Genomic DNA, 17,921 nt, shown 5'->3' with positions numbered 1-17,921 from the left:
AAAATGTGTTAATGCCCCTGTGTAGAATGAGTCATCAGACATCAGACAACGCTTCACAGGGAGGGAAAATAAGGTTATTTTATGTAAAAATACTAAGGTAATTCTCTACTGAAATATATTTGGAATATAAAATGAACATTTACCACAGCACTGCTGGAGTAAAACCAGGGAAATGTATTTTTCATTTCATAGGGACTTTATATAAGATGGCTGTGCCCAGTATAGGAATGATTCCCCCAGGGGACAATCTGAAGCTCAAAATCCTTTGCCATTGTTAAGATAAAATGCAGGATTGTGGGCACTCTGTAAGCTTCACTAACAATTGTAAAATGCTCATCACAGCAGTTGGAACTACCACATGCCGTTGATCCTAACCACTATTTTACTTCCATGCCCTATGTTGATGCAAAAATACAATTATCAGTAAAGTCCTTTGCTGTTAATTTCACTTTTGTTTGACATCTTCCTTCCACTCACAACGCAGCAGAAATCCACATTTCCTGACTTTAATCCACAGTTTGAGTCCAAATACCCTTGATGCTAGGTTTCCAGCTGTGCGACTTGATTTTTACTTATCCCCTTCTTCCTGGTTAGCACTCTTTGGCTCCATGCCTCCAAAGATGTCTTTGACAAGTAGCTGCAGGAGTCCTGATTTTCTATCATTTTTTTAAGTAGCCAGATTTCAGCTGTTTGTTAATTTCTCCTTGCAATTACTAATTCAAGCGTTTACAAAATGAACGTTGTTTTTGTAGTTTTCTGCAGACTACTTTGCATACTGAACACAATATTGCTGCTCATTTATCATTGATGTTTGTGAATGTATATGCTGGTCTGGTAGGAATAGACCAGTAAAAACAGCAGCATTATGCTACTTGTGCTTTAAAGGAAAAGACTAATGTGACTCCTCCTGTGTATGGCACACTGGTTGGTGCGGCAGTTAATTTCTAGTGGCAGCCAAAGAGTATCATACCTTTGTCCTGTGGATACCAGGTGTTATAGTGTCACATCGGACAACAAGAGGAAGGACAGATTTCATTAACCTGTTCAGTTTACTTAGACCAGATTTTTTTTGTATGGCAGACGTAAGAGAGGAGACAATCAGAAGTTGAGCAGGGCAGGTGGACGAGGGGAACTAGACCAGCAAATCAAACATCCAGAATAGAAAACAGGCTGATGGCAGGACAAACGCACGCACACACACACACACACTGTGCATATGAAAATAGGCCAGAGCAGCCTTGGGAGCAGCTAGGCAGGCTATTGGTCCATGTTGTGTGTGTTTAGTCTGGCTGTCTGCTTACTGTCATTCTAAACAGTGTCTCGCTTTAGTCAGCCAAATTCTGTCTGACCACATGTAGGAGCATGCCCTTGTGTCTATCTTCCCTCCCATACTTTCTCTATCATATCAGACACACTGTTACGGTGTGTGTTTGGTCCCAAGTACTCATTCTAATACTGTGACCGTTCTTATTACAACAGACACATGCTTCGACTGTCGACTGTTTTAAGATTCTGGGATTTAATTAGCTGCACTCTGTCCTAAATACTGATGTTCCAATAGGGATTTCTCCTTGCATGTCCCAGTCCCTGATGAGCCTCATTTCATACAATACTTTTACAAGTTATTATGTAGCCACACTATGTTTGTGTAGAGTAAACATTTTGTTTGAGTGTCTACTCTGTTTAGCTATTACCTGTGCTCCATTCAAACGGACTGCAATTCTGCTTCTTAACCGTCAGTACACCCATGTTTACAGTACTCTTCTTACCTCCGTGCTGTGAATTTGCATGTTTTTGGTTTGTGTTTAAGATTCTTATTATTCCTATCTCCACTCTTAACACAATGAAGATGAATTTTTAACCATTCTTCAAACAAATTCTCAGATGGATCACCTCTTAAATGTACTTGGAACTATTATAATAGAACAAAATTAAGGTTAAGGCCCATCCATCATTATGTTCAAGAGTCGAAGATGACTTCTTTTAATGCCTTTTTCGTCGTACCAACATTTCAGAACTGAAGGCTATCACAAGTAGAAAAAGACAAAACAAAGACAGCTGTCTGCTGGAATAATAAGACAAGGAATTTAATAAATGTATCAACCCATCATTCAAACACTTACACATTTTATAGATAACAAGTTGCCTTGTTTGTGCTTATTACTTATTTAATTCTTTTTTTAAGCAATCATAAATGGAATATCTGTCCAGACACAATTTTGATTACTCACAGCTCTCAATGAAAAAACATTTTGCTGTCAGGACCACAACAATCTTTTGAATTGGTCCTTTTCAGTAAGAAATTTAAAGTCTTTCCCAACCTCGGGGTCCCAACCCCACATGGGGTGGCATGGAATTTCAAATGGATTAACCTGCAATTTTTTATTTATTGATCGATATTATTGATTAATATATATTGGCTGTAGCCAATGCCAAAACAAGTAACTTGCAGAGTCTCTGTCATCCATTGTGCAAAAATGTCCTTCCAGCCTTTCTTCCTTGTGAAAAAGCCTAAATGTAAAAAAGTCTAAAATTAATGTTTACTTGCAGTAGAAAAAACATGATTGAAGACAAATTATTTTGAGCAAAAAGGATTTACGGGGTCAACAGAGTTTGGTGAAGTTAAAGTGGGGTCACGAGCAAAAAAAGGTTTGGAACCACTGAATTAAATCTCCAAGATCCTGGCAGGACAAATCATAGAGACCATTATAACAGCTTATTGTGTCTTTATCCTAAAGCATAATGTCTTCGGAGCATTAATTCTCAGTAAAAAGGTTGTTTCTTATTAAAACCTATTTTCGGATGCATCATGTGCTAATTGGCCGTTTGCACCGAGCCGTGTCACTGAGAGGCAAAGTGCCGCCTGAATAGAAAGCAGCAGGCTGTAGCCTCGGGGGACAGGACTGAGGGCACAATATTGTGATTTTGTTTCCCAAAAAAGAAAAGAGTTTCAGTTGTTTGTTTACCAAGGCTTGGCATTGCAATTTTGAAATCACTGTAGGTGACAGCTTTTCAATAAAGTTTTCTTCAAGCTGTGGCACTCAGATGAAGCCTGCACTATTCTTACTTTCAGCACTGTTGCCCTTTAATAACAGAAGTAATAGGTGTGTTTGTTTGTTTCCTCCACGTCTTTTGGCTGACTCATCTGTCTGCATGTAGAGACTTGTTTGTCTGGTTAGCTTTTTCTCTTCCTCTACTGATTCATTCATCTGCTGGACGAGTATTATTCAGGACCAGTCTTTAAGTCTGCTCACAGTATTATAATTATCACTTTGGTGTATGTTGCCTTAAAATGTTCAAACCAATTGTGAATGGTAACAGAATGATTCACACAACCTTTTGGCGTTGCAGAGGCAGGAAGTTTACACAATTAGCGGGGGCTCCACATCGGGCTCTGGTGTCCTACAGTGATCCTGTCTTACCCCTGTAACGCCTCTGTTACTATCCCGATGTCGAGGCAGAGGTGGGACAGCTTTGTTTCCGCCATAAATGGGAAATGGTTAAAAGACTTGCGCATGTAAAGTGATTTTATAACCACTAAAATCTCTTTTTTTACACTGCTGGTCACACCTACCATTTTTTTTACCAGCAAACATTAGAATAGATGATTGTTCCATTTTAAAACATGTGGTATCCAAACAGTATCAAAACATATAAACGCACTCTTAATACCTACCTAGAGAGTGATGCACCTTATACACTGGTGCAACCAATATACCAGTATAAAATGCTGACACGTGCAGTCATTGCCACGAGTGTACCCAATGCACGGGACCTGACGAGATTGAAAATTCATCCCCGTTCATTGTGTATTGCAAAGCTGTACTGGGCTGTATAGTGGCAAACCTGTATGCCTGCGCTATTTTTCATATCTTTTTTACCCCATTGGGTCATAATCATGCATTTAAAGAAAACTGTGGTATATTGTTCAGTGAATAAATCTTTTGATTAAAAGTTCATGAGTGACCAATGGCAGCGGAGAACTCTCACCGTAGGCTGAGAGCTCAACTACCGTACTGTAGCTAGTAGGAGTTCAAACTCCACAAAGTGGAAACAGATGGTTCTTAAAGAGCTTCACAGCTCTACAGAAACTCACCGTTTTGGACTTTGTTTAACACAATAGAAATCATCATGCGGCTGGACAGTTTAAGCCTTTTCTCTTTCTGAGAAACCCCCACAACATACTGCGTCTTATACACTAGTGCAACTTGTATCCGGATTTTGCGGTATGGAAGGAGAAACAGCATGGAAGCTGAACTAGAGTCATTACAGACATACGGCCGATAAACCGATGGTGGAGGATTTAAAAATGAAAGATCAAAGTCGTGCTGTATTCAGGTGGATTCAGGCTGATGATGCATAGCTGAAGAACAAAACCGTCTGGCTGGCATAGAGAAGGAAAGCAAAGAGTCTGATGGAAAAGTAGTTAGGCAGAATGACACTCTTGTTGTTGTTTAGATTGTCCTTGTAACATTTGGTTTTAAATTCTGAAGCTAAAGGTCACAAAGAGTTAAGGATTTCATTTTTGGATGGTGAAGCTATCTACCCTACCTTTACTTTAATTCTAATTGTTTTCTGGCCACACACTCTTTTAGCATTATGCTCTTATCCACTAGATCATTTCCATTTTGCCAGCCCTGTCACAAATTTATAAATCGTGCTACGTTTCCTCGCTGTGGCATGCCTAACATGTGGAAAATTAAAGTTGTTTTGTAGTCTAGACATCTGGGCTGTACTTCGACCAACACACACACACATGTTGTGTGTCAGTGGACAGATTTATCTGACTCATGTGTTCAGAGATTTAGTCAGAGAGGACCAGAGTCAGCTGGCTCTTATTTAGCTGTCTACTGTTGTCCGATCTGCCCACCCCCCCCACACCGCACACACACACACACACACACACACACACACACCCTGATGCACACACAGTTGTTGTTGTTGTCACTGAAATGATTTCCCCCACCCTGACTTTGTCTGGAATTCACCTCCAGACAATTCCTGAAATTCCAGAAGCGATAAAGCTTCCCTGTTATAACAAAACTCAGATACAGGTACAACATTCTCAGACTGGTACTGTATTTTTTCCTAGAAACATACTGGCAACTTGTACTGGCTTGATTTGTTGTATTTAAATCCCCACTAACCACTGTGAAGTTGTTGCACCACAGGGCAGATTTGCACTGATGTACCTCTCATACTGTTAATACCATCTGCCTGTGTGTGCCGATGTCAGACACTCTCAGTGCTTAACTTCCCTGAATGTGGCCTGCCCTGTTAATTATTCAAAGATCTTGTCGTAGTAGGTGTGTGTTGCTTTAACCTGGCCAGCCGTGCATGATGTGTGTCTGAGCTGCATAATGATACCAGACTCTCGACTGTCTGTCTGCCCGGTGGTTGGGGGCAAGGACACGTAGGAGCGACTCGAGACAGAAAGAGAGAGAGGGTGACCTGGTTTATTCATAGCACTCCATAACACCATTACTAATGGTTTCAAGCCTAAGGGATTTCCAACAGACTTTCTTACATTAAGCACATGCCTGACTCTGTGAGTGTCTGGCCTGGCTGTTTCCTAGTGTTAAATGGTGATTAGAGATGGTCTGACCTGTGGCCCTTTGCACCTTTTTTAGAACCAAAGAAATACAGCCATAATAAAAACTAACTCTCTTAATGTCTCTGAATGATTTCCATAAAATACAAAAAAACAAACAGACAAAAAATTCTAGTTTACACTTTCAGCCTAAAACTCTTCCAAATCATCAAATAGCCTGAAGGCAAATCCATACATAAAGGGGTGAGGGTTTTTCTTAGCTGACTAGTGGTTCACTTTAATCATGCAGACCGATATTTTCTGAGAGTTGAAATTGTTCCACTCTCATATTTCTGTTGTTGCTTTCAGCTAGTTGAGTTTGGTCATCTTTTTTCAACACAGTCCTCAGTATTTCACTCAAACGTTCCCCCCTGGATAGACATCTTCTGGGTCCTCTCTGTACCTGCCAGACAGAGTAAGATACTGGGATGCTGTTGCCCTGTCCTCATGTTTAGCTCTTAGACATATTCTGTTCCAGTGGAAGGCCCTTATCTGCCACATAACTCATCTTTTCCGTTTTAATTTCTTTTCTGTTACTAGAATAGATAAGCTACTCTTGAAGAGGTTTTTACAAAAGATGGCAGCCTGTTATTACTTACGTAAATAATCTTCTACTCCAGCTGTACTCCAAATGTGTGTGATTGTGTGTGTGTGTGTGTGTCTCTCTCTCTCATATGCACATAGTGCCAGCAAATTTTCCTCTGAAGTAAACATTCAGAGGAAAATTAGTCAGTAAGTTACAGTTAGTGCACACAAGTATGAGAAGAGTGATGAAATGTCTCATATTCTGGGTAAAACTCCTTCCCAAGTACCTAAACTACACAGACACACACACACACAAACACTCACACACACACACACACACACACACACACACACACACACACACACACACACACACACACACACACACACACACACACACACACACAGTAAGGATTTTAGTGGATTTAAGAATCCTGAAAGAGATTGGTGTGTTGGACCTTAATAAAAAGGATCCAAGTACTGTAAGATTTTTAAACAGAAGAGTGATTTGAAAGTGACATAAATGTAATTTAGAAAAGGTTTGGTCTTAACATGAAAGTGTATGAAGACATAATTGACAGTGGAAAGTGTAAGTCAAGCCTCAGTTGTAACATCTCCATCTTTCTCCCTCCAGCTCTCCAGTGTTACTGTGACCGCTGCAGTGCCAACTCCAGCTGCACAACGGATGGCGTCTGCTACGTCGCCATCCGCAAGTCAGGTAGCCGGCTGACCATCGAGCGGCGCCAATGTGTACAGGAGACTGAGCTGATCCCGCGAGACCGGCCCTTTTTCTGTGCCCCGTCTGTCAAACATGACGAGGGCATTTACCCCATGTGCTGTACCGAGGACTACTGCAACAAAGACCCCGACTTTGACCACTTCATCCCTGGTAAAAACACACACACTCACACACACACTCTAGTGAGGACCTGATATTATCTGAACTGTTACAAAGCAAGGGATCGACATACTGTACTTTTACAAAAATATTTTAATATAAAGCTTGTATTCATATCAGGGTGTTTTTGCCTCAACATTTATTTAGTTTTTGCACCAAACAACTTTAATCTGCTCAATTTATCCACGCACCCGCACAGACACAAACAACAGGAATTCCATTATTTATAGGAGTTCAGCCCAGCATCAGCAGCAAGCGGCTTTACGTTAACATTATTAATTGCATTTACAAGAGGGGTGTAGGGACAGTGGACCCTCTGTGTCTCTCTGTGTCTCTCTCTCTCTCTCTCTCTCTCTCTCTCTCTCTCTCTCTCTCAGTAAATGAAAAATTAAATAAAAGCAAGTTGGAAATATACTTGGGTGGCCAGCCCATGTATTGTCTATGTGTGGGAAACACTGCCCATCATGCTATCTCACAAACAGATGTCTCATTCATGCCGTGAACGCTACCTTGTAGTCAAGAAGTTAGACGCAGTGATTTAAACTGTCACTTATGGTTTCTTTTATTCACTTCTAGGAGCTGAGAAAAAAGCTGTGTCCTCTCTTTCTTCAGTTTTTTTTTCTTTGTGTCAACCCTCCAAGTACTGTTTACTGAAGATATCACTGCGATTAATAGGAGTTGTGTGTGTAGGAGAATGTATTGTAATCCCCTTTAGAGAAGAACTGATCCCTCTAGAAATACCTCTAGTCTTCAGGAGAGACCTCTGACACACTTCTGAAGGAGGTTTCTTCAGATAAACTAAACTGCAGAGTCCCCCCCCCCCCCAGAAGTGTCTTTAAAGCTTAGGTTACACTCAGTTTGTAGAGGATTTTCTGTCACTTTTATAACAGTGGACAAACAGCTTTTCAATACTTAATCAACATATAAAAGTCTCCTTAAGTCATCAAACTTCAAACGACAGCACCTCGCTAGAATGTTAAAGTAGACTTTCTACAGAATATTAATACATGCATGGTAGCATGCAGTAGGACAGCCGATATGATGAATTGAATATAAAATAGTTTTCTAGTGTTGGTGAATTTATAGTTAGATTTAGATTATGTGGGTTATAAGTTAAATGAGCCAAAACATGTTATAGTTTGTCATGATGCATCTTCATAAACCTTTCACCTGCCTGCAAGTTTGTGAGAGTGCCTTTTTTTTTGTACGCCATCAGCATCATGCAATGTTGAGAATTGCACTCAAAAACATTTAAATAAAGAGTTGTGAGAATCTCACAGAATTAATAAGTGACCTATTCCACACTGTGCAAGATTCATTACTTTTTTTTTTACTCCTCCCTTTAATTGAATTGGCTTGTTTAATTGCATTTTGTAATATCCTAACTTTTAGATCCCTGAAGTGAAGCTCTCCCTCTCTGTCTTTGCACAAAACAGAGTCCAAATATGGATTTGAATTGGCATTTCATAAGACAGTCATTTTTAATTAAGTTTGCATTTTACAGACAAACCAGGCCTGAGCCACAGATATTAACTGTATGTGTTTGGCCTAATAAGACCAACCAACACTGAATATATTGTTTTTAAATGTTAATCATGCTGACAAATCAGTTCAATGCCTTTCTGTCTGTGTGCTGCCCCCGGTCTAGAAGAGAACACGTGCTCCTTTTTAACTGCCTCTCTCACAATGTTAGAGACTGTTGTTCTGTTCACATTTTATCTTCCAGTCCCTGTTACGTCCCCTCTTTAGTTTTTCATGGGTCTTCTCAACTGGCCTTGCTGCCATTATAACCAGTGATGGAACATCACTGAGCAGCGGGTTTGCGAAAGCCTTGAAAGTCTTTATCTCATTCTTCTCTCAAAATCTCTTTAAAACCAGGTGTTATGGTGTAAAACAACTAGCAAATAAAGTATAAAAACATTCTGATTGTGGGGCTGATGAGAGTCTGTGGGGGGTAGGGGATTTGTGCATCTCTATTAAGAAAATACAAAATTCAGAGGCTCCCATATAAGAGACTCCCAGCATACTACAAGAGGAATCCCACGTACCACCAGTGGAACGTACACCACAGTTTGAGAATGAGTGCTCTAGACCACCCCAAACCCACTTCTTTAAACAATGTGCTGCCCCATTAGATAATTTACTAAAACATGATTCATGATTCTATGCCCCACATTAAACAAATCTGTTGATAGCATAATAACTTTAGCATCAGAGCCATTTGTTTAGAGTGGACCTTTTAATTTAAGCAATGGAGAAAAAAACACCATCGATCTGCAAAATCAATTTCTAATACCATCACTTGATACCACTATTTACCGTCTCCAGTTCCTCTCCAGCAGTTTACATTTACGTAATGGAGACATTTGTTTGAGTGCCAAGAAGGCATTTCTCTGATGAATACTGCAGATGAAGCGAGCAAGGTTACAGACTCTAAGCTCGAAAAAGGAGGATAGATAACGCACAGAGTCACCGCCAGCCTCAGTGGAATAGCTTTTACATCGTAGCACACTCGGTTATTTGATTTTATTTTTTTTAAAGGTGACAAATAAATATACAAATATTAATGTGCTTGCGTCTGTCTTATAGATATAGACACAGCAGCATGGCAGCTGGCAGGCATTTGGAGCAAGTCATTTAAAGGCTATGCTGACATCGTGTTTACATCAATTTACATAACAGTGTCGTTGGTGACACGTGTACACTTGTGAATTTCTTTCATCCGCCTGCCTTCATCCATCACACAGACAGTAATGAACTAGTCAGTTAAGCTTTACTCACCTCTTAAAGAAAATTGATGTTCAACCCCCCAAACCCCACCGCCTGCTGTTCATGATAATGTGGGAGACTGTTTATTTTGTGTATCAATCCAAGCTGATCAACATTACCTCTGATTAGGATTTGATGGCAGAGGCTACTTGTATATAAAGAGGGTTTTGGAAACAATATTTGTCCTGTCATCCTCAGTTATTCCTAAAGTCAGTCAGGACGAGAACATGTCCCAGCATGCAATGGGTCAAAGGCAAAGAATTACTCAGACTAAGACAGTTGTAAATATGGATGATTCAAGTTTTCTAGGTCGTCTGTCACTTCTGTGTTCAGACTGTTTCTTTTATCTTCATTCACTTTGCTACACAGTAGAACACATTGCCTACACGCTGCCTCTTTGGACCATGTGGCAGAGTGTGTGTGTGTGTGTGTGTGTGTGTGTGTGTGTGTGTGTGTGTGTGTGTGTGTGTGTGTGTGTGTGTGTATGCTACAGGCCAAATCTCCCATCACTCGGGCAGATGGAATGTGCCCCCGCACCACTTGGCCTGTTAGCGTCCTGGCTGGAGTCTAGCACTTTAGACTGCCACGTGCCAGCCCATCAGTATGTTCAAAGTTAACCTTTCAATCAGTGTGTGGCCTCACTTGCTCTTTCTCATTTTGATCATGTCGTTTCTGACATTCTAATTTTGGGGCTAGGCTTAAGGTCACTTTAGATCTGTCATATTTTCTAACCCTCTTTTGTGTGTCTCTCCGTTTTTGTCCCGCAGTCCCCACTGCTAAGACTCCTCTTCTGGGCCCTGTGGCCCTCGCAGCAGTCATCGCCGGCCCTGTGTGTTTGCTCTGCCTGTTGCTGGTCTTGGCGTTTTATGTTTGCCACAGCCACAGAGGTCTCGGGGCGGGAGGTGCCGGGGCCCATCATCACCACCATCATCGGGTGCCCAACGAAGAGGACCCCTCCATGGACCACCCCTTCATCACTGTGGGAACAACACTGAAGGACCTCATCTATGACATGACCACCTCAGGCTCAGGATCAGGTACGGTGGCCCATGTGTGATTGCTTTTACCTCGTTTCATTCATGAGATGTTGCCGTTTGCATTTAAAGGTCGAACTATATTTGTACTTCTGAGCTCAGCAGTCATTACAGTCTCGGCTACAGATCAGCTCAAGGAAATTAAAAGTTTTCGCAGTACAAAAACTGTCGGCCTCACGGAGCTGCGATTGGCATATAATCATGTCTACCAGAGTGCAGCAGTCCTCAAAGGTACTCTTGCCTCCTAGTGTCCTTGACCCTTCTTAGAATGAACAGATGGTTGCAAAATATTTCATCTGCTTCTCAGTAGCTGTGTTCAAATGGAGTCTTATGTTCTGAATGTTACTTTTTTAAAGGAAACCTATCTAATTAGATTAAGCGGCCCCAAACAGATGTAAATATTTACTGAACAGTTGTTAGACATCCATCTTTATGGAGCGGCTCAAACATGTTCCTGTTACTGCTGAATAGGCCAGTGGGGGGAACTTGCTGGAGAAGACGATAGACATCAATCGACATGCTTTAAATGAGACGAGGGAAATGGTGAGCCTGCAATGACAGCTACCTTTGCTCGTACACAAATGTACTGAGAGTTAAATGTTATTAATGTGTCTAAGTGTTTATCTGGATGCACAAACCAGTTTTAATTTTGACAGCTATTTTAGATTGAGTCATAGTCTTAGGAGAAAATGCTTATAAGTCCCCCCACACACCTTTATTGTTGTAATCTAGTTCTAGTCTACGTCAACTCATAAACATTTGAATCTGCTTTGAGCCGATACAAAGTCATTACATTCAAGTTATTACCTTTGGTGAAATGTTCACTCTTTAAACCCATGTAATAAGCCTGACAGGTGTCAGAGATTGGTATCAAGGTTGTATCTAAACTCAAGACATGAAAAACCTTAAACATTTGATGTAGTGCAACATATAAATGCAGATAGCTGATAATAATAAAACACGTACACAGAACATATTACTGCACAGTCATTACTTTAAGTATTTGAGCATCATACTAGACAATACTGATATACTCTGAATTCAGGAGGTCTACTTGTCGTACTCTCACAGTTTGTAAACAATACTTTCACGACTAACCCTGTCAAACATTTTAGCACAAAAGATTTAACCTTTAAAAGTTTTTTAATGCATTTCTTGAAAAAGGGAAGTCTTATCCTTTTAAGGTTACAGATATTGGGATACTATATAGACATAACGAAGTCACTGCTTTTTCAGGCTATCATTAGCTTGTTAATGCTCGTTCAACGTTGTAGTGTTGACTGTCATTCTGCCTCACCAACACACACGTTCTCCTGCTCTTTGCCTGGCGGTGAAGACACATCTTTCTACTGCATGACTTTACAAGTCGATAAGATCCACGGGGGGGAAATCATATTTTCCATGATATTCATCAAATCTATTGTTGATGAAATTTACACTGGGAAAGAAAAATACATAAAATCATGAGCTGGTATAAGTCAAACAAAACCTATATGAAGTATTTTAAGATTAATCAACATCGACTTTAATTTAAACATTTCTGGTGTTGCTCTATAAATGTCTTTGTTTAAGTAGACAGCTTATACAGACGTAGCAGTGCACACACTGTAAGCACACATGTACAGCAACATGAGCCTAAAGCTGCAAATATCTTAAATAGTGATTGTTTATTATAATGCTGGACTGGCCCAGATTCTGGCTGCATTACTGCATAAACACATGCATGCACACACAGACACACACACGCACTGGCAGAAGCTGTCCTTTTTCATCGCCATAAATTAGCACCTCTCTGTGGAGACTGGCACCTCCAGCGCTCTGCCAAGGAGAGACTTGGATCCAGTTTTTCTAGCTATTTGAACCATATTGCACAATGTGCGTGCGTGCGTGCGTGCGTGCGTGCGTCTGTGTCTGTGATGCCAGATTTGCGTGGGCTGTTCTAATCACTATGCTGAGTCAGAATTTGGGTTTGGTTTAAAATGGAGGAGCATCCTCCACTATCATTTCCTGTTTCCTCATCAGTCTGCCAAAAGTGTGATCTGACAGGGTTACAGTTGTTGTCCTATTTTCATCTGAAAAGTAACTATTTAAATGAGAAGTCTTAACTGAACGCAATTTGGCCGGTGAATAAATCTAGTAATATTGGCGCATATCTAAGATAAAATTAGCAGATACTGTTATTTACTAGATATGGTAATACGGTCAGGCTCTAGCTTGAATGTAAAGATTTATCAGAACCCCCTTTAGACTTGTGGGAAAAGTAGCATGAAGTATGGGTGCATACTATTTTTATGTGGTGTGCATTACATAGAGTTGACTGATGCTTGGTTAAGTTTGGTGTGTCTTAAACAGTCACATTGCAGGATGTTCAGGAGATTAAATGAAAAAAAGGTTGTGTTTTAAAACTATAAATCAAAATATATCAATATTGAAATGGAAATTGAGGTTTTTTTTTGTCTTGCATCATGTAAATTTAAAACACTCAGTCAGTGAATCCTGATCATTGCAGCTGTTTTGCCCAGTCCTTTTTTTTTTTTTTACTGATTTGCTGTAATGAGAAACAAAAGTGTTCCCAGAAGAACAACACAACATTGCCTTAAACCAAGCATTCAAATGAGAGTAAGCATGTAACTCAGGCTCAGTTTTGTCTAGATTACTGCCTGATCTATTAATTAGTCCTGAACAAGGCTGGAACATGTCTGCTGTCGACTGTCAGGGGAAAAGATGCGAGGGCTTAGAGTTGCTCTTCAATAATTAAGAATTCAGATGTAATAAAAGGAAATGATGCAATGATATGACCCTAAGTCATCCTCATTTTGAGTGAGGGAATAAAAGGATTTGCATGTAATGCATAAAATACTGTAATGACAAAGGAGAGAAGTAGAGAGCCTCAGTTTACACTCCACACCAACCACAGTGAAGTCAGGATACTCAGTAGGATTTGATATATATGAGTGTATTAAGTTGTTTTTTTTTCATATATTTATATTTATTATTAAATCCTATTTCATCATATATTTTTATTCAGGCCTTTTTTCTTTTAAAATATAATTTATTTCAAAATGTTTCAACATCTTCTCATTGCTACAATTTTAGACTTGAATGTTCCAAACGATGTTCTTGTGTTCTGACTTTTTAAAGACATGCTGATGTAATAGTGTAGGTTATCAACGCTGTCTTTTGCCTCTTAAAAACACATCAGCGATACGTTACACCATGTTCTTTTACCTTCAAATGTAACTTTATCCCAATTATTTTCATCCTCCATCTTCTTGCTTTTACGTTTCATCACACATCGCAGTCAACTTGAAGAATTCTTTTATTTTTTGTCTTTTCCTCACCAGGACTGCCACTGCTGGTCCAGAGGACTATCGCCAGGACCATCATCCTTCAGGAGAGCATTGGGAAGGGGCGTTTTGGGGAGGTGTGGCGGGGGAAATGGCGTGGTGAGGAGGTGGCTGTGAAAATCTTCTCCTCCCGCGAGGAACGCTCCTGGTTTCGCGAGGCGGAGATTTACCAGACTGTGATGCTGAGGCACGAGAATATTCTGGGCTTCATCGCTGCAGACAACAAAGGTGAGAGAGAGCTTCAGAAAAGGCCCTAGAGGTCCAATCGAGATCAGGCAGAACATAAAGCTGCTGCACATAGTGAAGAAGAGTAGAATATAAAGTAGATCGCAGCCAGTAGGAAGATACAAAGATAATGTAACAGGAAGAATTGAATGACGATAAAGAAAGATAAATCATCAGATAATTGAGTTTTAATGGAGATACCAACCTGTGGAAAAGATTTGAATCAAGCGGATGTTATATTCTGCAAATGACAGCGTGGGCTGCAGTATTTATATTGAACCTTGAGCTTGTCAGAGATGCAGCTCTGCTAAAGGTGAGGAGATCAATTTGAATAGACTGGCTGGTAGACAATGTGGGGGAGTTGAAGTTCACAATGATGGCCAAGCAGACATTACACATTCTAACAGCTCCAGCAGCACATACACACTCTCATACATAAACACTCACACGCAAAGAAAATCAAGAACCCTGTGTCCCTGGAGCTCATGGATTGTTTGTGTCCCCCTTAGAGTTTCACTGCTGTGGGGTTTTGCAGGTCTGTAAATATATGTGGAATATAGGATATGAAACATTTATGTAAAACTTGGTTTGCTCTGTCTAGATACATCCTTGTAGAACTTTCAAACAACTACACTAAAGAACTACGCTCAGACAAAAGTACAGAATATATCCAGTAAACATGTTGAACCTGATTGACGTAGTTTGAATCAAACGTCACACGCTCCTCGCACTGTTTCTCATTCAAATGACACGTATACATCAGAGATAAATGGTTAGATAAGGGATTCTCGCTTTCAGCCGATGAATTCCATAGCAGGTATAAATCTGTGCTTCCGCCAGGTTATCATGGAACAAAAGACACTGGGTACATTGATTTGTATTCATCATTGAATCTGCCCACACCACTGACTTGACTGATGCGTCTGGAATTATAACATTAAACAACTGTCTAAGATCAACTGACGACTGATCCAAGGAGTGCTGAAAAGGACCTTTGTAAAGTTGTATGCTGGAATCAAAGAGGAGTGGTAACAGTTTAACCACTATAGACTGGAGATGCTTATTTTAGCTACAAGGTACTGCTTATCATTTATGTAAATATAGAAATGTGTCTTGTCCTTGCCCCACCCTTAAAGCCTGTAAAACTGGTATTTTTGCATGGATACAAACGTAGTTGCAAGACATGTTGCTCTAAGTGCAAAAACCGTATGTTCAATAGCTTACATGCAGAACTTAGACTTGCAGTGACTGTCCTATAAGATTAAATCAGTCATGCTCCAGTGCTTCAGAATGCATTGGTCTTTTTTTTCTGGTAGAGCAAGTAAAAATCCACCTTCATTTTTAACCCTTTATCTCCCTACTCCTTTTCCTGTCTGTGTGTAGATAATGGAACGTGGACTCAGCTGTGGCTGGTGTCTGATTACCATGAACACGGCTCCCTGTTTGACTACCTGAACCGCTACACCGTCACCGTGGAGGGCATGATCAAGCTATCCCTGTCAACGGCCAGCGGCCTCGCCCACCTTCACATGGAGATTGTGGGCACGCAAGGTGAGGCTCACAAACTTATATATGTCTCATTAATTTAAACTTCTCTTTTTTGTAATTTTTTTCAGTTTTATATAAATGTTATTTTTTTGTTTATTTCTTTATCATTGCACATTATCAATTCTCCTTAAAGCGACAGTAGGCAACTTTATTTCATTTATATTTGGTTATAACACATTTTGATCATTTCATATAACTGACAATATAATACAAAAGTGGTCCTTGAAATAAATGTGTCTAATCCACCCCATGTTTCTACCTCTGAATCAAACAACCAATCAGATTAATCCAGGATGTAACTAGGCTCAGTTGGTAGATTAGGTCGTCTCTCAACGGGAAGGTCGGGGGTTCAATCCCCAGCTCCTGCAGCCACACGTCCCTTTGGGTCTCTTGGCGGCGTGTGCAGAGGCTCTGCTTGTCAACAGACAAGGCAGGCAACCGCTTGGGGCCCCAGGCCACTTAGGGGCCCCCAAGGGCAGACTAATTCTAAACCACAGCAGTGGCTCAACATGCGCAAATTTTGCAATGACAGTAGGAACCCCCCCAAATGGGGCTCCATCTTGAGAGCACTCACTCTCACAGTCCTGCTTAGCATCTCCTGTGAAAACCTAGTTTGTCATTGAAAATCACTGAAGGAAAATGAAGACAAATTATCTGTCTTGGGAGTAAAAACACTTCTGGATATAATAGTAATTGGAGGGGCCCCAACCGACTCTAGAATCGCCACTGGGCTTGTGCATGTTTATAAATGGAATTAGTTAGTACTGATGGCCACTTTACATAGCAGTTTAAGTATGTGAATGGGTAGGTGAGACTTGCAATGTAAAAGTGCTTTGAGTAGTCAGAAGACCTCTCTCTCTCTCTCTCTCTCTCTCTCTCTCTCTCTCTCTCTCTCTCTCTCTCTCTCTCTCTCTCTCTCTCTCTCTCTCTCTCTCTCTCTCTCTCTCACCCACCTCATATCAGTGTTGCAGAAAGCATAACGACTGTGCAGCACAAACCGCTTGCCACTCCTGAGCCTTTTAGGGATGTATATTGATAAGCTGTCAGTGTTTCTGTCATCTGAGTGACATGACTAACAGAGTGGAGCAAACAGTTTGCGGGCACACTGTTGGCTGGCACGTTTGGTGTGTCATTTTGGTGGGTGAGGTTTACAGGAGGGATCTGCCACTTACTGTTCTTACTGCCACTTTAAGAGCCTCACCTTATTTAACAGGCAGATTCCTGTGCTCATAAGACTCACCAGAAAATTTAAAGGCGTAAAAATGAAAAACACGCTCATGAAGATGAAAACAACACTGAAACAAGACACAGTCTCTAAAGCAATCAGGGCAAGAGCTGCGGTTAAATTGCATAGCTTCAACTTACACCACCTCTCATAGGCAGTTGAAAAAACTAATCTAGAAGTATGACTCAAATGGAGATGGACAGGTTTGCTCTCTGCTGCAAACTGAGGTGAACAGAGGTCCACTAGCGCTATAAACATGTCAAGTGCAGTTTAGATTTGTCTGAGTTGTTTGGATGTATAGAAAGAAGAAATGGCGTTCCTTTTTAAGAGTTTTATCAGTTTGAGAAGGCAGTACTTGTAGAAGTATTCCTGCATTTGGACTGAAAAGGCATTTCAAGGTATATCTTGTGTGGATAAGATCACTTTTTACTCCTCAGTGCATCAGAGAAATTGTTTTAAGATGCACAAACACCAATAGTTGTAAAGGTTGTAAATCCGTCTGTTTAAGACACGTGTAGTCTTTAGTCTTTTATTGGTAAAGCTGCATAAGTAAGGGACTCCTGTTGATAACCTCGACCAGGTCAGTTCCATTGGATAGTGGCAGATGAAGCTAAACTGAAAATAAATCAATCTGATTGTCTCTCTTACTGTCACAACAAAGGGGTAGTAAGCAGCCGGCCCCAGGGAGGCATCGCATGCAGCTCTATCATTTATTTAATCCCTTAAGCGGGGATTCAGGGTGAAACCGTCTGCGGTTAAA

The 17,921-nt window shown here is 40.6% G+C and overlaps 1 protein-coding gene across 2 annotated transcripts in view; it reads left to right on the top strand.

Annotated features, from left to right (window-relative positions):
- Window positions 1-17,921, top strand: part of tgfbr1b (transforming growth factor, beta receptor 1 b) — a 65,039-nt gene that overhangs the window by 24,872 nt on the left and 22,246 nt on the right. Inside the window, exons 2-5 of one of the 2 annotated variants that reach the window (XM_029278442.2) lie at window positions 6,750-7,004; window positions 10,550-10,819; window positions 14,161-14,391; window positions 15,772-15,939. In XM_029278442.2, coding sequence (XP_029134275.1) covers window positions 6,750-7,004; window positions 10,550-10,819; window positions 14,161-14,391; window positions 15,772-15,939 — 924 coding nt within the window. Of the gene's footprint in view, window positions 1-1,770; window positions 7,005-10,549; window positions 10,820-14,160; window positions 14,392-15,771; window positions 15,940-17,921 lie in introns of those variants that run through there. The other variant, XM_065948733.1, reaches the window with a different exon arrangement.

The sequence above is a fragment of the Labrus bergylta genome, chromosome 20 (assembly GCF_963930695.1).
Source record: "Labrus bergylta chromosome 20, fLabBer1.1, whole genome shotgun sequence".
NCBI lineage: Eukaryota > Metazoa > Chordata > Actinopteri > Labriformes > Labridae > Labrus > Labrus bergylta.
Note: the sequence above shows the minus strand (reverse complement) of the source record. Positions and strands in the feature narration are given on the sequence as shown.